Source organism: Enhydra lutris, unplaced genomic scaffold (assembly GCF_002288905.1).
Source record: "Enhydra lutris kenyoni isolate GAN:26980312 unplaced genomic scaffold, ASM228890v2 scaffoldscaffold24, whole genome shotgun sequence".
Taxonomy (NCBI): Eukaryota; Metazoa; Chordata; class Mammalia; order Carnivora; family Mustelidae; genus Enhydra; species Enhydra lutris.
The window spans coordinates 27,444,140-27,464,544 of NW_019154108.1; the positions used below are offsets into that span (position 1 = coordinate 27,444,140).

At 39.2% G+C, this 20,405-nt stretch overlaps 1 protein-coding gene across 5 annotated transcripts in view; it reads right to left on the reverse strand.

Moving 5' to 3' along the window:
* The window catches only part of LOC111150680 (RAB GTPase activating protein 1 like), a 759,175-nt gene that overhangs the window by 134,647 nt on the left and 604,123 nt on the right, over positions 1-20,405 (reverse strand). For all 5 annotated transcript variants that reach the window (XM_022508220.1, XM_022508222.1, XM_022508221.1 and 2 more), the window contains one exon: positions 19,614-19,742. In XM_022508220.1, the coding sequence (XP_022363928.1) occupies positions 19,614-19,742 (129 nt within the window). The remainder of the gene's footprint in view (positions 1-19,613; positions 19,743-20,405) is intronic.

Genomic DNA, 20,405 nt, shown 5'->3' on the forward strand with positions numbered 1-20,405 from the left:
TATATATATATATATATATATATATATATATATATATATACTTAAACATAAATTTGCCATGCATATATGTGGTAGATTGTTAGAGGAATGGTTCTCAATCGATCATGTCTCCTGGTATCCATTTCCCTGGTCTCCTCTAACGCTGACTCTCCATGTGATTTGTTTTGGTCAACATGACCTGGCAAATATGACACAAGCAGAGGCTTAATTTGTGCTTAGGCACTGGGTCTGGCCTTCTTGGAAACCTGGGACCACAATACTGTGAAGAAGCCAACGGTAAGAAAACATGTGGAAAGAGAGATCTTAACCCTGAGCTATCCCACCTGCTGAATGCTATCACATGAATGAATCCAGAGGTAATAGCAAAACCAGCACCCAGCCAACTCACAGAATCATGAGAAATGTTGTTATAAACCAGTAAGTTTTGCGATTGTCTGTTATACAGCAACAGATAAATAACACAATGTGCCACTTACCACATAAATGTGTGGATTATTGACAGTCCTTGAATTTAGTTTATGAAGAATAAAATAAAATTGAAATTATGAAATACATGACAAAACCACAAAATATTATTATAATTTCATATATAAATAAGGAACAGACCAATTTGTCATTTGAGATCTATATTAGCAGTCTTGTTCATAAACTATTAATGACATTTTTCCTTGTTTGAAAAGGCTGTGGCATATCCATCTTAGCCTCAGTTCTTTCAACAGTTATTTTTACTATAGACAACTAATAAGGCAAATGAGACTATATGAAACTTGAAAAACTTTTAGTAGTTTTTTAAAGGATTTTATTTATTTATTTGAGAGAGAGAGGGAGAGAGAGAATGGGAGAGGGAGAGAGAGAGCATGAGAAGGGGGAGGGTCAGAGGGAGAAGCAAACTCCCTACTGGGCAGAGAGCCTGATGCGGGATTTGATCCTGGGACTCCAGAATCATGAACTGAGCCAAAGGCAGCTGCTCAACAACTGAGCCACCCAGGCGCCCAGTATTCTTTTTTTTAAAAGAAGATTTATTTATCTATTTGAGAGAGAGAGAGCATGAGTGAGAGGGGAAGAGAGAGAGAGAGAGAAAGAGAGAGAATCTCAAGCAGACTCTGTGGTCAGCACAGAGCTCAACATGGGCTCAATCTCACTACCCTTAGATCATGACCTGAGTCAAAACCAAGAGTAGGATGCCAAACCAACTGCACCACCCAGGCCCCCCAGAACTTTAAGTATTCTAAAAATCATTAAAATCTAGTGTTTGAAGATACGGGAGAGCACCTGGTTACCAGAGCATCAAAGAAGAAAGCTGACGTTCCCTTCAAGTCTTAGAGGTCTACAAAGGTGGGAAATGCACAAAGTCATATTTCATGATCCCTGTAGTATATAAAGTATGATAGATAGCTCCTTTTTTTTAAAAGATTTTATTTATTTATTTGACAGGAAGAGATCACAAGTAGGCAAAGAGGCAGGCAGAGAGATAGGGGGAAGTAGGCTCTCTGCTGAGCAGAAAGCCCGATGCGGGGCTCGATCCCAGGACCCTGGGATCATGACCTGAGCTGAAGGCAGAGGCTTTAACCCACTGAGCCACCCAGGTGCCCCTAGACAGCTCTTTTTAAAAAAGATTTTTATTGAGAGAGTAAGCAGGGGTGGGAGAGAGGGAGAGAAAACCTCAAACAGACTACATGCAGAGCATAGAGCCCATGTGGGGCTCGATCTCACTATGCTGAGATCATGACCTTAGTGAAATCAAGAGTCAGATGTTTAACCAACGAAACCAAACCAGGCACCCCAGACACCTTAATTTTTTTTTTAAGATTTTATTTATTTATTTGAGAGAGAGGGAGGGAGTGAGTGGGGGAGGTTTGGGGGAGCAGAGGAAGAGGGACAAGCAGACTCTGAACCGAGCAAGGAGTGGAGCTGGAGGTTGGTCTGAATCCCATGACCCCGAGATCATGACCTGAGCTGAAAGCAAGAATTGGACACTCAACTGACTGAGCCACCCAGGTGCTCCCAGATACCTAACTACCTATCTTTCTTCCTTTCTTTCTTTGTTTCTTTCTTAAGGATTTTATTTACTTATGTGAGAGAGAGAGAATGAGAGAGAAGATGAGAGGGGGGAGGGTCAGAGAGAGAAGCAGACTCCTCACTGATCCCGGGACTCCAGCATCATGACCTGAGCTGAAGGCAGTTGCTCAACCAACTGAGCTACCCAGGTGCCCCCGACACCTTTCTTAAAAGTAAAATTCAGACCAATAAACTCAGCTATTTCATTTTTCTGTAGGAAGAAATCTGGAATACTTTTCAGTGTAATACATGAGAATTTTTGTTTATTTCCAGTATTTTCAAAGAGGATTTAAAGCCCAATAATTCTTCATCTTAAATGAACAGGATTTACTAGCAAAATAAATATTTAACGAGTGACTTCTTTGATCCAGCTAGGCTTTCTTTGATCCCAGCGTAGGCTAGGCACTGGATCAGACACAAGGCATCTAGAGAAGAGCAAGGAAGAGTCAAAGCCTTGAGGAATTCACAATAAGAGAAAATGACTCAAAATGAATACAGTAATAATGGCTAACATTTTTTGTATACTAGGTATATAGAGCATTGTGCTAAATTCCTTACACAGTTACGTAAGTTCTCACACACTGCTCAGTTCCTTGAACGATGCAGGGGGTTAGAGACACTGACCCCCCCCCATGGAGTCAAAAATCCACACGTAACCTTTGACTCTCCCATGTTTAAGTACTAGTAGCCAATTGTTGACTTGGATATGTCACCAATAACAGAGTCGATGATGTTACCTGTATCATATACTGTATACTTATAATAACGTATGCAGAGTAAAAGAGTTGTTAAGAAAATCACAAGGAGGGGCGCCTGGGTGGCTCAGTGGGTTAAAGTCTCTGCCTTCGGCTCAGGGTCATGATCCCAGGTTCCTGGAATTGAACCAGTCATCGGGCTCTCTGCTCAGTGAGGAGCCTGCTTCCCCCTGCCTCTCTGCCTACTTGTGATCTCTGTCAAATAAATAAATAAAATCTTTTTAAAAAGAGAGAGAGAGAAAATACATTTACAGTACTGTATTTGTCAGAAAACATCTATATATAAGTAGATCCACGCAGTTCAAATCTGTGTTGTTCAAGGGTCCAGTGCATACATTATCTTACTTAATCTTCACAGTAATCCTATTACATAGATAATATTATCCTTATTTTCCAGAACAGAGAGCTGAGGCATAAGGAGTATAAGAAACTTGCCAGAGATCACAGAGGTAATACATAGACAAACCAAGATCTGAACCCCAACAACATGGCTTCAGAAAACCACATTCGTAACTACAACTGCATTGCTCCAGCCCAGGAATTACCAGAGTTAGAATAAATAGCAGCCCAGGCTCCCAGAGGAGGTGATAATGCCTGATCTGGGCTTAAAGGGTAAATAGGGGTTTGCTTGATCCCATAACTGCAACAGGAATTGATAAATAATTTAGCAGTGAGTCATGCATATGCTTAGCTTTAGCAATTCTTACAAGATCCTCAGGCAGTAGGTGTTAGTCTCATTTCATGATGAGAAAACTACTCAAGGAGATTAAGTAAATTTCTCAGGATCCCCCATTCAGTCACAACTGGAATCAGAATTCAAAGCTAGACTTGTCTGCCTCCAGAGCCTCTGCGTTTTGCAGGCAGTCCACAGAGGGAAAGTATTGCAGGCGGAAGGGATAAGAGGGGACAAGGCCAGGAAGGGGCATGGCATAGTGGTGTGAAAGAAGGGGCTCTCTACCAAGCTGAGGAGTGGGGGGTTTATCCTGCAGGTAACGGGGAGCCAGCAGTGTTCTCTGAGGTGAGGAACGACAAGAAGAGGTTGATTTTCCAGGCAGACAACTCTGGTGGTAGTGAGTATAGGAAACTGGAGAAGATAAAAACTAAAGCCAGAGAGACCCATTGGTCTGAGGTGAGAGGTCTAAGAAACTCCTGCTATGCCAGACACTTCTCTTCAGAATATTTCCGTGGCAAGGCAATTGTCTACAGTCTGTCTTCTTAAACAATGGGCATCTTAAAATTTGGTGAAATGTTGTTTTTTTTTTAAAGATTTTTTAAAAAATTTATTTGACAGAGAGAGATCTCAAGTAGGCAGAGAGGCAGGAAGAGAGAGAGAGAGAGAGAGAGGGAAGCAGACTTCCTGCCGAGCAGAGAGCCCGATGTGGGGCTCGATCCCAGGACCCTGAGATCATGACCTGAGCTGAAGGCAGAGCCTTAACCCACTGAGCCACCCAGGCGCCCCTGGTGAAATGTTTTAAAATAAAAAATTTTATGTGAATGATTTCAGAAAATACATTAAGTTCTATGTTATATAGTATTCATACTATGTTGTTGCTTAAAGTGTCCATTCTATTAAAATAGAATATAGACTTTCTCCTATCACTGGACATCCTGCTAAGACATAACTTACTCACTTGCCCAACTTACTGCTTCTCTTTAAGGAAAGGAAGAGAAAGAGGGAGGTTGTGGTTTATATAAGATCTGATACAATGTAAAGGCAGGATTATAAGGAAGTTAATGTGGTAAGACCAATACCAGAACAAGGGTATATAAGGTAAATCAGAACTTTTCCCAAGCAAAATGCATGCCAGAGGACATGCCTTGCTAACAATGTGGGCTGATGGAAGTAGAGGGTAGAGCTGTAAAATCTTTTCAATAATCTGAGATTTTAGGATAGAATGGGAGAACTTGGGTATGCTGGCAAACCTGGAAAATTTCCTGTCATGTATTATCAGACACTGGAGAGCAAGCACTTCAGGGTTGCCAAGTTAAGATCCATGTTAAAAAGAGAGTATTTTTAGAGAACCTGGGGAGAAACTGGCATTTTGTTGACTATGAAAAAAGACATTATTAGGGACTGAACTGTGTGCCCCCAAATTTCTATGTTGAAGCCCTAATACCCAGTACTGGTAACCCCACCAGATGAGAAGATTAGGACACAGACAACCCAGACAGAGGGACGACCACACGAGGACACAGTGAGAGGACGGCCTCCTGCAAGACAAGCAGAGAGGCCTCAGAAGAAACCAAACCTGCCGCCCACCCCGCCCCAATCTTGGACTTTAGCCTCCGAACTGTGAGAAAATAAACTTCTGTTTAAGCCCCACAGTCTGTGGTATTTTATGATGGAAGCCCTAGCTGATGACTACAGACACGACAACCCAAGGCCAGACATGAGACCCAGAAAGTAAGGACCGCCTCTTTAGGAACCAACCTAGTAAGAAACTCCAACACGGAGCAAGAGCCAGTGGGAAATATGGCAACCTGAAGGGTAAGGGAGAAGGGATGACAGCGCAGTGCATGGAAAAGAGAAGGAATGGAACATGGCAAGGAACACACTGGTAAGTTCATTGAACCTGTGTTAAACTGTGTACTGAAGTCTCCAACCTAAACCACTTAAACTCTGAGCTCTACCACCTCTTCATGTGGTCCGTACTCCAAGATTCCCTCGCGTGCTGGTAACAACACTAGTAGCAGCGACAGGAGAGGTAGTGAAATGATAAATAATGGGTGTCCGAAAGAGACCATGCGAGCCACATGCAGTCATGGGGGTGGGAAAAGGGGCAGTCAGGGGAGACACTCCGGATGAAAGAAAGCGCTCTCTTTCCCAGGTGATTGCAATAAAAAGTCCCAGGCAGAGGAAATGACAATGAGAAAGTATTTCCCGTTTAATCACGACTATCAGCTATAGCAAGGAATATAATTTTCCCCTCAGCAGTTTGTTTGCCTTTAAGTGCAGCTTCAGAAAGCGTGACAACAGTTGGAGACATGTGAATAACACTTAAAATGTTTCACTATCTTTTTTGGGTTGCTATTCTCATTTATGTGCTACTTCCACCACCTTAAATGATTTTTTTAATTTTTTTTGCCGGGGAGAAGGAGAGAAAAAGACATCATAGTAAAAGAAGTTAAGTTCTCCAGAGCATTAATTCCACTCAGTTATTTGCTAGCTAAATGCTAACTGGGCCTGTGGGTGGGTAGAACAAGCACATAGTAACTAAGGAATTTTACCTTATACCCCCCAGAGCAGAGGCAGTGGCATCTTTTTTTTTTTTTTTCATTTAAATTCAGTTACTTACCATATATTATTAGTTTCAGAAGTAGAGGTCAGTGACTCATCAGTCTTACAGAGGCATGGTGTCTGGGATAGCTGTGGTTGAAGGGTATGGAAGATGAAGCCCCCAGGATCCAGTGACCCAGCTATCTTAACCCAACCTATTTTCAACATCTTCAACGTTTAAATTTATTTTTATTGCTACCTACAAAAACTAAATTATTTCTAGTGAGCAGCAACAAGGGAACAGAAGAACACCATATATATTTTCTGTCTACAACAGATCCCCAAACACAAACTGTGAAGCACACTTTAAATATAATCTTAATATGGATTCAAATAGTTTAAAAAAAAAAAAAAAAGGAGGCACGTGGGTGGCTCAGTTGGTTAAGCATCCAGCTATTGATTTCAGTTCAGGTCATGATTTCAGGGTCATGAGATCGAGACCCACATGTCAAGCTCTGCACAAGGAGTGGAGCCTGCTTACGATTCTCTCTTTCTTCCCCTTCCTCTCTGCCCTCTTGTGTGCGTGCTCCCTCTCTCATGCTGGTTCTCTCAAAAACAAACACATAGTTTGTAAAAAACAAACAAACAAACAAAGAACGGTGGATCTCAGTGTAAGTCATTGCGGGAAGATTATTTATTACCAATGTTGCCAAAAAGTGAATATGGGTTCTAATTCTAACTTTATTCTCTAACACAGGTAAACATAAATTGTAACATTTAGGAAGTAATGGGCAAAACACTGCAGAAAGGTATATGAGATATGAAAACTCCCATTTAAGAGAATAACCATTAGTCTTACTAATAAGTCTTCAGAAGACTGCTGAGAGTAAATTCATTGCAGAGGAGAAAAAGATACTTAAAGTCTGAAGGAAGAGAAACTGCTAGTTGGAATAGCAGTTTTGAAGGATTCTTTTTTGTTTTTAATTCTATGTGCAAAGCTCTGCATGAGGACATTGTACCAAGTTTGGAATACATGTAAGGGTATGATACTTTATTCCTATGATTTATTGTTTCCCTTACTAAAAAGACGCACATCTATAAATCAATGTTTATATCCATTTATCTTAATTTCTTTGGTGTAGGACAACCTAATGATTTATATAGATTAGCTCATGATACAATACCCAGGTTCATCCATCAAGTTAATTTTAAAATATCTATATGGCTTTCTCCTTAATAAACTGAAAGAAAATGACTAGCAGTAGTAAGGATGATGGTAGAATAAAATGGTGGAAGTAAACAAAGGGGACACACGCACTCTAGCTGATTAGGAACAGCCAGAAAAGCTCAGTTTTCTAAATGTGGAGGGTGCCTCATGCCTGGGCGTCTGGAGCTATGGCCCATTTTCTCCACCTGTCATCAACCGTTTCAGAGCACATCCAACATTTATACGTTCCCTGTTCATTCCCACAGTACACGACTGTGAGAAGCAAGATCAAATTGTATTAATTTGGGGGGAAAACAAAACAATGCCCTAAATCTGAGGCACACTGAGGATTCTGAATGTTAATAGAAAAAACAAGGGATGGGCACCTGGGGGGCTCAGTCGGTTAGGTATCTGACTTGTGATTTCAGCTCAGGTCATGACCTCAGGGTCTTGAGTTCAAGCCACCCGCTGGGCTCCTGCTCCGTGCAGAGTCTGCTGGAGATTCTCTCTCCCTCTGCTCCTGCCCCTCCCCTGCACGTGCTCACATGTTCTCTTGCATGCGTTCTCTCTAAACAAATAAATAAAATCTCAAAAAAAAAAAAAAAAGAAGTCTTAAAGGAGAAAAGAGGTAATTGTTTTGAAACTATCTCATTATCAGTTATTTATCATATCTCTATATCCTGTAATGTAACATTCTCCCAGAAGAAGATTATGACCCTTTAAACATTCTCCCAGAAGAAGATTATGACCCTTTAAACCAAATATTCCCAACTGTGGTTGTCAACATAGAGGTCTTTATAGGAAGGTCTTTATAGGAAAAGAACACTAGATGTGGGTCCATTAAAAATGAACCCTATCCATGGTGTACATAAGGGCACATATTTTAGATCCATGGAGTTGACAGAAGCTTCTCTGTGGCCTCATTGCTAATTCAAAGAAAGCCTTTATTTGGTAGATTATATTCTTGTTTACACATAGTAACAACAGAAATAAATAGCAAACAGCATGAAGAAATTAAAGGTAAGTTGCTTTTAATAGAAATGTTCGTGACAGTTTTGTTCTAGTATGAAAGTTATTTTTCAAACAGTTAAATTCAAATCCACAGTTACAAATATGGAGGTCTTAAAAGGGAAAAAATGTTAAGTTTCTAGATAAACAAATTTACCACATCCCATTACAAACGTGATTTGTGGGAGGCAAGCTCAAATTATATCAATTCACTCTGGGAGTGCAGGTAATTGTCCATCTCAGGAAAGAGTTAACTGAGCTGGAGCAGATCTCAGAATTTTCTGAGGCAAGTAGTTAGCATGGTAACCCCTGTGTCATTGGTGGCTACCTCTCCCACATGGGGCAGGAAGACAATTTTGGTGTGTGAGGAGGATGCCAGGGCCCTCCTCATCTCCCTTGCTCCTGTAGCCTCTGCCATCTCTGTTTATTCTGCCTCAAAGCATTTCCCAATGTCTATGATCACAGGAAGATGGGAGAGATGGTAGCACTGCTGCTAGGACAGAGAGAGGAAGTCAGAGGAGCTGACCATAGATGGCAAAAGAGCAATTGGCATGATTCTGCTGCCACAAACTAACCTGAGCTACAGATGAAAATTTCGAGTACAAGTTAGCATTGTCTTCCAGTGTCACTAGATTGTCTTTCAAATATAAGAGTTTTGGAAGGACAGTTGTTTTTTTTCTTGGGTAATCACCACCAACTCATTTAATGTTCTCCTCCACCATTCTCCTTAGTCATGGAGTTCAACAATTCTTTGTAGCTCTCCCCCGCCCCTTTTCTTGCAGACTCTCAGTCCCCATTGGTTTTTACTTTCTCTTCTACTTGTTAGACTCCATTTTCCATCATGTCAACCACACTCTGGTTTCTATCCTCACCTCTCTGAACCTGTGTGTGCTAGGGCCATTGACTACCAGTTCCTGAGAAGCAACTATTAACATTGAGACATTGTATGAGCCAGGTTTTTTTTTTTTAAGATTTTATTTATTTATGTGGGGGGGAGGGGCAGAGGGAAAGGGAGATAGAGAATCTCAGGCAGACTCCATGATCTCATGAGGTCATGAGATCAAGCCCATGCAGACAATGGGCTTGATCTCATGACCCTGAGATCCTGACCTGAGTCAAAATCAAGAATCAGATGCTTAATCAACTGAGCCACACAAGTACTCATGTGTGAGCCTGTCCTTAAGGCACTGGCACCCTGAAATTGGCCATCGTAGGATTATTTATACCATGGAAATTGGCACAAGTGACAGATCAGGGATTCCCCTTTTCCTCATTTCTCTGTATCCACCAAGATCTGGTTTATTAGTGCACCACTGCTCTGTCCCCACTGTCCTTCCTTTGCCTCATGCTGGCAAACCTCACTTGAGGTCAAAGTAACTGTCTATTTTCTTCATGTATATATTAATGTATACATAATGCCTCTAAGCATTACTGGCATTTATTCATTATTTATTTATATATATTTATTCATTATTCCTTCTTGAAAACAAATACATTTGGGCTGCTGAGTGTTTCTAGAGAGACTCAGAAAATGCTTCAGAGTTTTTGCCACTATGAATTCATGATCTCCAACAATGGTTCAACAACTGTTTTGTGTTTTCTCACTTAGTTCTTCCAATCTCTGCAACATCCATTCTAAAAGCTTTTCCATGTTCTTTAAACCTCTCACTCTACTATATATTCCCTTCACTCTAGATTCTGCTTAATTGAAATAATAGAAACCTTCAAATGAAATATTTCCAATTTCCTCCTCACCAAACTGCATATTCCCTTCATCCCTGATGATTCCTTGCTCATTCCCTTCTACTGTAATGGAAGATAGGTCTATTCTTTGGAATCTAATCCCTTACCCTCCTCCTTGGAGGACTGCCTCTTGATATATTTCCCTTCCTTTACCAAATCTTCAACTTTTCTCTTTCGGTGGGCCTTTTCTTCTTATCTGAAGATGATCTGGTCTGGTCTCTACGTTATCAACCCTCATGAGTCTCTAAGCTATCGTCCCATGGCCTTCTCCCAGTTTCTTCAACATAACTTACTCTTTCCTACTTCACAGTGTTTGTACAAGCTGTTCCTTCAGTCTGGAATGCCTTATAATCTCAGTTCAAGAAAGCTTTCCCTAAATTGTTGACTGAGTCAGAGTCAGGTTCTTTTGCTCCTTCCCATCATATATCCTCATTATGTCCCTTCTGAGCTTTTGTCTCACTTTGTAATTATACATTTATTATTATTATTTTTTAAAGATTTTATTTGAGAGAGAGAGAGACAGAGTAAGAGAGCATGAGAGGGGAGGTCAGAGAGAGAAGCAGACTCCCTATGGAGCTGGGAGCCTGATGCGGGACTTGATCCCAGGACTCCAGGATCACGACCTGAACTGAAGGCAGCTGCTTAACCAACTGAGCCACCCAGGCGCCCCTATACATTTATTGTTAAGGTGATTATCTAACTAACATTTTCCACACAATAATATGGAAATCCCATGATTTCAGGGAGCCTATCTACCCTGCATTCCCTGGTTCTAGCATAGTGCCAGGCATATATAGCAGGTGCTCAATGAAGAAATTGATTTCATTGAAGTTTTTTAAGCATTTAAAGACTCATCTTTCCCATCCTCCAAAAAATCCATCTCAATCTTATGTCTTCTTATCTGTCTTGTACTTATTCTCTGGCTTGCTGGCCATCTCTTCCACCCCCATCTCCTTCCCATTCTAATCTTCTTAGAAGAGTTGTTTTATCTTCCTTTCTCCATTTCCTCCTCTCCCATTTATTCCTTGAATCATTGGAGTTTATACTTCATCACTCCACTGAAACTACTCTCGCTAAGGCCATTAAGGACATCTTTATCATTAACTATTGCACAATGTCTGCTTTTCACTCCTTATCGCCTTATATGACCTCTAAGCATTACTGACATTTATTCAACTTCTTTCTTCTTAAAAACAAATACCTTTACCCTTAGTGATCACACTTCACTTCTCTTCTGGGTTTCTTCCTGCTTTCTCAGTCTCACTGGCTTCTACTTCTTTTTTTCACATGTTAATGTCCCTATCCCCAACATTCCTTTCTGCTTCCCTAGGAGAATCCACCCACTCTCATGGTTTCACTAGTGGTGACATTCAGCCTACTTTCCACCCACTACTTGGTATTTCTATATTTTTAGATATGAGACTGTGGATATACACTGCAAGCTTAACATGTCCAACAGTTCACTTATTATCTTCCATACTGTTTGTTCCCTTTGTGGTGTGATTACTATCAAGTTGCCTAAGTAAGAATTCTGAATGTCATGACTGGCTCTCTTTCCCTGCCCCAATGTTCACATTTAATCACTAAGATCTGTGATTCTATCTCTTGAATATCTCTCGAATCTGTCATTGTATCTACAGCCCATAACAGATACTCTGGTCACTTCTCACCTGGATTACATAAATATCCCTGAATTGGTTTGTCACCAATAGCTAATCTTACCCCTTTCAACCCATTCTCCACACAGGAGCCAGAACGTCCTTTCTAAAACAAGCAGCTGATTATCTCTGCCTCTTACTTAAAACCCCTCAATGCTTTCCACTGCTCCTGGGATTGGCTTGCAGGGCTCTGCGCTAGCAGTCTGGCTCCTGCTTACTTCGTCTTCTATTTACTCCCTTCATTTCCTATTCTCTAGTCACCAACTACCATTAGGGTTTTCTTACCTCTGGGCATATTCCTTCCCCAGGCCTCAGATACTCCTTAACTCCAGCTAACCTGTCAGGTCTTATCTTAACTCGTTTCCTCTCAGAAGTTCTCTTGCATAGTTCCTGCACACAAAAGGCCCTTCAGAAATGAACTTCCTTTCCTAACTACCTTGTTTTAGTTTGACATCAAATTCTGAAGTTTTAATTTTGCTCAAATTATTTCACTAACAAAATCAAATGAAATGGGCTGATTTCTATTTTTAAATATTCTTTTATGAAGATCTACCAACACACCATTTTAAATGATGTGATGAACTTTGCTACTAATGAGATGCACCACAAATGTGGCATTTGCAACATTATTCCAAATAAAACTGAACAGGAAGGAAGGAAGGAAGGAGAGAGAGAGAAAGAGAGAAAGAAAGAAAGAAAAAGAAAGAAAGGTGGATGGGGGAAGGGTAGAAGGTAGGGTGGGAGGGAGGAAGGAAGGAAGGAAGGAAAAGGAAAGGAAAGGAAGGGAAGGGAAGGGGAGGAAGGAAGGAATGAAGGAAAGGAAGGAAGAAAGAGAGGACAGACAAAACTTGTTTTTCAGTCTTTGGAGAGTAATTCTCTCATGGAGTTTGCATGTCCATAGGTATATACAGTCCTCTAACTTCTACTATAGGTGTTTTATTCTTCTAGTTTACCCTTTTGTTCTTATCAGAGCAATATCAGCTAAATGAATTCTATTATAATTAAAACACTCAAATTTTTAATAATATTTCATCATCTTTCTACATAGCATTGAATTATATGGAGAGGCATGAAATACTGAATTAAATCATATATGATGTCTAATATCTCAAATTTTTGACCAAGAAGAATGGTAATTTCATCCATTCAACCTAACACAATATAAATGGTGTTGAATTATATAGAAAAATAGGCAGATCAAGAATAATTATAAAGATTATCTGTATAAGCACTTGACTATCTATAGACAGAGAGCCCATTCATAAATTCTTACACTTTATAAAAATATCAATTTACTTAGCAAGTTTAAGACTGTCCCACAGTATAGAGGCTGGGGTTTTTTTGTGTTTTTTTGTGGGTTTTTTTGTTTTGTTTTTTTTTTTTAGTTTCTGAATTCCTTTTAAAAAAGCTATAGATCATCTTACCAAAACAAACAAAATGCTCATATGCTTGTGCCAAGAAATTTGAATTTCTACTGATTTCGAGTTCATGAAGCCAAGATTCAAGTTTAAGAAGGTCCACAGTAGCAGAATTTTTAACTACAAATAACACCTGAATAATGATATTCAACAAAACCAGAGGAAGTACAGGATATTCATATATTAAGTAAGGAAATGACTTTTCAAATCAAATCTGATGGGTCAACACAGTTTCTGATTTTAACCTAGCTGAAACCACAGGCATAGAAAGATAGCAGAAAAATTTTATATCATGTTCGTTAAATCAGAAAAAATAAACACAAGAACATTTTTGATATTTAATATTATACAGGTTTTAGAAGAATAAAGTTATTTATCTAATCCACTGTGGTTTATTAATACATCTTGTTGGTACACACACAGAAATAAACCACGTATGGAAGTAATAAGTTATTTTTCATCTGCAACTGTTACGTCTATTTTAAAACCAATCAGTTCACTGAAATCACTCATCACCTAGTTCTTATAAGTTAGAGGGAAGTGATTCATCTTGTTGGATAATTCAGTGAGAACAGGTCCATTCAAAACAGATATAATCATACACAAATACTAACTGTGAAAATAATTAAAATCAAAATTTTTTACTTCTGATATTCTTGTCTTTAATGTCAAGGCTGTAGATAAGAAATTGTGAGGGCAACTTTCCTGCCTGTTCCATACCTGCAGTCACCTGTCTGTGAATGCTTTGCCTGACACACAGCCTTGGTCTGTAAATCCATCATTCCCTAAAACCTGCAGTTGCCAGCATATTCTGCTACAAGGACAGCATGACGACTCACATCCTTAGCACACCCACACTTCCATTATTCATTGCCACACCTCAAGCTCCACAACCTCTCACAAGTTGCAGCACATCCGAAGGGGGAAGAGGGAGGTGGTGTGAACGGTGGGACAGACCTTGGTGTTTTTTTCAAAACGCCAAGCTGTTGTGAAATTGATTTAGTGGTTATGACTCTTTTTGGTTTGAAGATTTTTCTTCAAGAAGTTTAAATGACACAGAATACAATACAGTAGTAGAAGAGGAAACATCAGAGTATTGTATTTCTTTAGGGGTGTGTGTGTGTGTGTGTGTGTGTGTGTGGTCAGGGTTTTGATGTAGAAGCTATTTTAAAATGTAGGTCTCAGTTGAAAAACAATTTTAAACCTTCAGGTTGGAAACCTGTGCTTCAGTTCCAGCATGATACCTGGATACTGTACTACTTCTTCCCTCTCTGAGTTTCATCTCACATCTGCCTCACAATCACTTTATAAATTAAAATATCCTGTGATACAAATCAATATAGAAAACTCTGTTGTATTTCAATACATGAGTAAGAAACTACCAGGAAGAGGAATTAAGAAAACAACCCATTTTATAATGTAAGGACCTATTTAGAAACTGTCCCTGCTCCCCTTCCCCCAGGGGATTTACTTGGAAACAAGTCAGGGAAACCAGCTCCAGGTAACAAAGCCCAGATACAAGGGTGCGTCAGGCTAGGTGGAGAATTCAATCAGTTGGGGGGATGCATACTGTCTCCCTGGTTACCAAGGAGTATGGGCCCCACCCTTTGGGAGCCTTTGGGCGCCAATCCCAATCAAGGTGTAATGGGCTGGTTCAAATGTCTACTGGGGTCAATTGTAACTGAATTGGTCACCTAGCATCACTGTGGAGTTTCCTGTGTGTGTTACAATCTCATTGGTCACCTGTGTGTGGCCAGGCCCAACCAAATGGCCTTTGCCCTTAAAAGCTAGTCTGTGAAACAGAGAAGGGTCGCCCTCTCTTGTAAGAGGTGCGGCCCCGAATGTTCGGTTAGATTCTTGATGCTTGGCGCGAAATAAAGCTTTGCTTGACCTTCACTTTGTATCAGTCTCGCTCCTTTAATCACGGACCCATTATTGGGGCATAACATATAACTGCATCAAAAAATATCTTGGAATAAATTTAACCAAGGAAAGATCTGTACACTGAAAACTATAAGACATTAAGGAAAGAAACTAAAGACACAAATAGATAATCCGTGTTTACAGGTTAGAATTAATATTGTTAAAATGTCTACACACCCAAAGCAATCCATAGATTCGATACAATCCCTATCAAAATTCCAATAGCATCCTTCACAGAAATGGAACAAACAATTTTAAAATTTGTATAGAAACACAAAAGATCCCAAATACCCAAAGCAATCTTGAGAAAGAAGAACAAAGCTAAAGGCACCACACTTTCTGACTTCAACTATATTATAAAGCCAAAGTAATCAAAACAGTATGGTAGCAGCATATAAAAAACAGACACATAGATCAATGGGACAGAACAGAGAAGCCAGAAATAAACCCATGCATATGTGGTCAATTAACTTACAACAAAGGAGTCAGGACATACTTTGGGGAAAGGTAATTTCCTCAATAAATGGTGATGGAAAAACTGGACAGCCATATGCAAAAGAAGGAAACTGGACCATTATCTTATACCAAACATAAAAATTAACTCATAACAAACTTGGACATAAGACCTTAAGCCAAGGGCGCCTGGGTGGCTCAGTGGTTAAATCCTCTGCCTTCTGCTCAGGTCATGATTTCAGGGTCCTGGGATCGAGTCCCGCATCGGGCTCTCTGCTCAGCAGGGAGCCTGCCTCTTCCTCCTCTCTCTCTCTCTGCCTGCCTCTCTGCCTACTTGTGATCTGTCTGTCAAATAAAAAAAAAAAAATCTTTAAAAAAAAAAGACCTTAAGCCATAAAACTCCTAGAAGAAAACATAGGTGATGATCTTGGCGATTTTTTTTTTTTTTTGGATTTGACATGTAAAATAAACATAACAAAAGCAAAAATAAACCAAATGGGACTACATCATACTAAAAAACTTTTGCACAGGGGTGCCTGGGTGGCTCAGTCCGTTAAGTGTCTGACTCTTGATTTCAGATCAGATTTTGATCTAAGGATTATGAGTTCAAGCCCCAAGAGTTTAAAAAAAACAAACAAATGTTTCTGCAAGGCAAGGGAAAGCCATCAACAAAATGAAAAGGCAACCTATTGAATGGTAGAAAATATTTGCAAACCATATGTCTGATAGAGTTAATATCCAAAATATATAAAGAACTCATATAACTCAACAGCAAAATCCCCAAACAATCTGATTAAAAAATGGGCAGAGGACCTGAACAGACATCTTTCCAAAGCAGAATACAGATAACCAACAGGTACGTGAAAAGGTGCCCAACACCATAGTCATCAAGGAAATGCAAATCAGAAGCGCCATGAGATGTTGCCTTACATCTGTTAGAGCAGCTATTATCAAGAGAATAAGAAATAAGGATTGGCCAGGATGTGGAGAGAAGGGAAGCCATGTGCAATTGTTGGTGGGAATGTAAATTGGTATAGCCACTATGGAAAATGAAGGTTCTTCAAAAAACTAAAAATAGAACTACCATACAGTCTAGCAATTTCACTTATGGTATTTATCTGAATAAAACAAAAACACTAACTTGAAAAGACAGTATGGACCCCTATATTCATTACAGCATTATTTACAATGGCCAGTAATGGAAACAACCTAAAAGGCCACTGATGGATGAATGGCTAAAGAAAATGTGGTACACATGCATGACGGAATATTATTCAGCGACAAAAAAGAATGAAATCTTGCCATTAGGCACAATATGGATGGAACTTGAGAGCATTATGCTAAGTGAAGTAAGTCAGACAGAAAAAGATAAATACCATACGATCTCACTTATATGTAGAGTCTAAAAAAACAAAACAAAACAAAACAAAAATACCCAAGTTCAGGGATATAGCGAATCGATTGATTGCCCGAGGCAGGGGGTAAGGGCTGGGTGAAATGGGTGAAAGGAGTCGAAAGGTACAAATTTCATTATCAAATGATGACATTATTCATTATAAAATAAAAAAGTCATGGGGATACACTATACAGCATGGTGACTAGTTAATAATACCGTACTGCCACTAGGAGTGCAGAGCTTGAAAGTTCTTACTATGGATGGTGACAGGAGTTAACTGGACTTACTGTGGTGATCACTTTGCAATTTTGCAACTGAAACTAATATAATGTTATGTCAATTATACCTTAATAAACGTGGTGTCCTGTGAGTACTGTTTTATGTATCTAAGAAACTCTCCTTAGATAATGCAAAAACAAAAAACAAAACTCAAAACAAGACCTAAAAACAAAAAACAAAATCAAATAATTCATTATTACTTCAAATAAAAATTCATGTCTATCTGCTCATGTTCACATATATCATTCTGGTTGCACATGTTCATTCCAGAAAGTCGACCCAGATCATATTTTGAACTTACTTCCTAATATTTTAGGTTTCTGTGTCTTTCAGATCCCGTGTTTCTGGTTTGACCATTGTCAATGTGCCTCCTTCCTCTGAGGAGCTTCATAAATTATATTGGAAAAAATCTTTCCCTATACATCTCATAATTCTGGATCATTTGCCTGGGTTTTCCATTCTCATTGATTGTCTGATGCTACCAAATTTCCCTTAAAGACATTTAACTTTCCATCTTACCTGTACCTCCTAACTCTCTCATCTCATTCTTAGAAATGAATGTTTTATTTTAACAGACTCCTATAGCACTGTTCTAGTTACAGTACTTGGATAGCTCTGGAACAATCAAAGGCCAGAGCCTACTTTTCAAACACAACACCCACAAAATTCAGTCAAAGCCACCATGACCACTGAAATGTATTTTCAAAGTCTACAGACAAATGTAACTCATGCTTAGTCATTTGGCCTAGCCGAATAAAATAATCAGTCTGGAAGGCTTTACAAGTTTGCATTTTAGGATGAAGATTCAGAGGTCTGTTTTGCTTAGTATCTTTGGAAAATGATTTTTTGAATATACAATTCACTTGAAAGATAATATATTTTTTTCCGTTCAGTTATTTACGTTCAGCACTGAATTATACTTTTTGATATTCAGAATTTACTTTAAGTTAAATCAAAAACAACAGTGTTACACCAAAAAAGTGTTAGAGCAGGTACGGTGCTTAAATGAAGTACGTGTCAAGGTACATTATAAGTAATGAGCTTAATAACCTAATGGCAACTCAATCTTCTAATCACCTAATCCAAAATCCATGGAGTCATCTTGACTCCTCATTTCCTCTCATACTCATGTGTAATATATCACAAAATCTTTTTGGTTCTCTTTCAAAATATACTCAGGTTCCAATCACCTCTGTCTACACTCCATCACTCTGGTAAACTCTATCATTATATCTCAACAGGATTACTGCAAAAACCCCTGTGTGATCTCCCTACTTCCACTCTTAACTTTCTAGCAGTCTGTTCTCAACACAGCACTGTGATCCCCTAAAATCTCAGACAGATCGTATCACTCTACCACTCAAAACCCTGCAAGAGCTACCCACTTCACTCAAAGTAAAGCCTGAATCCTTACAAAGACCTGTATTTTCTGGCTCCTTGTGAGCTCTCTAACTTCCTTGTCTATTGCTCATTTTCATTTACTTCACTCTAGCTACATTGGCCTTCTTGAAGTTCTTCAAACCCACCAGGCATGAGCCAGCCTCAGGGCCTTTGAACTAGCTGTTGCCTCTGCTGGAACCCTCTTCCCCTAGACATCTGTACAACTAACCCATCTCCTTCATCTTCTTAATGAGATCTACCTACTCTGACTACCTAGTAACAACTCTAACTTTCCTTCTCCTTACTAATCCGGTCTTGCTTATTTTGCCCTACTTTTCCTTTTTTCCTAGCCACTTATCACCTTCTAGCATATTAAACATATTATTTATTATGTTAGTCATTTATTGTCTGTTCCCTTCTGCAAGAACATGAGGCCAGTAAGACATGGGATCTTTGTCTCTATGTTCAGAAGGGAAATTTATATTTATGTCATAGTTAGGTGAGAAGATTCCCTGGTATATTCCAGAGGTATAAGAATTAACATCAATAAATTGGTTCCAAATCTTTAAAAATGTGCTCTCTCATCTTGATACCATAATTTTCTGGATAGAAATTTCCATATCAAATTATTTTATAAAACTTGTTTAGTTTTATAAAACTAATCTAGGAGGCATAGGATAAGGAACAATATATCCATGACCATTTCGCAGATGTGGGGTGAGAATGGGCAGACGAAAGCTTTCCAGTCCCTTCGAGGAAAGAAAGCACTGCCTAAGCAGGCTTTTCTTGCTTTGTCGTAAATAATCCTAAAACAGATGGCCAAAAGCTAAATACTAAGTCTGCGGCTATGGAAACCACTATCACAGCAGTCCATTCTAGAGCCCTACCTATAAGAAAAATGTTTGTCTTCCTATTGCTTCAATCTGAACTGACTTTCACTCCAAGTCCTACTGGAAGGTATTAGACACAGACCAGCCTTACAGAAATGTCTGGGAGAGACTGTTCATACTCAGTATCACCTTAAACATAGTCAAAATCCAGCAACATGTAGAGAATGTGGACATGTTCTTTCTGCATTCAGGTTCTGTCTTTATTATATATAAATCCATGTACCTTACCTTAATGTTGCAAGCCTGCTCCATCAATCTTCTGGCATTTTCCTCTGCCCTGTATCTCTTTGGAAGCTGAACTCTGAAAAACTTTAAAGCACCTTCAAAATCAGCCTGCAGAAGATCTTCCTTTGAGGTCTGCAAAATAATCCCAAGAATCATCATTACATTTTAGCCTGCCTTCAGGACAAATACACGGAAAAAAGAATTTCTAATTTCCCGACTGCTTGTTTGTAGCTAAGATCTAGCTTAGTTCCACAGGTTTTTAGGAACAGATTTCTAACCTCTTTACTATAAGCTGACATAAGTCACCATAAATCCTGGGCAGGATGTAAGAATTAATTAGTAGGCTAACATATTTAATTTACATAACCTGAAGATTAGAATGGTGGAATGGTGGATCCCAGCAAAGCTAACCATGTTACAGCTCTGAGGGAAAGGAAAAAAAAAAAAAAAAAGCCAGAAAAGCAAAACATTTTAACTCTGGGTCTAACCTATGACTTTAGCTTGCTGGGCGAGTATTTTAAGGATATTATTAGCAACTTAGCTGAAGACATAGACAATGTAATCAAAGCATATTAAAATTATATATAATGAATACCTAATGGTACCATTAATGGTACCCCCAAGGGCCTTCCAACTAATGACAACAACAGCTCAAGAAAATAAGAAAGTGATCCCCCACCTTAAAGAATGCTATGAAAAAGTAAATGAAGCAAATCCCTTAACTAGCCAACTTCTTACGAACACTGTTTGCAAAATTTACTTCTTCAAGAAATAACGACTTAAAAATAAATAGAT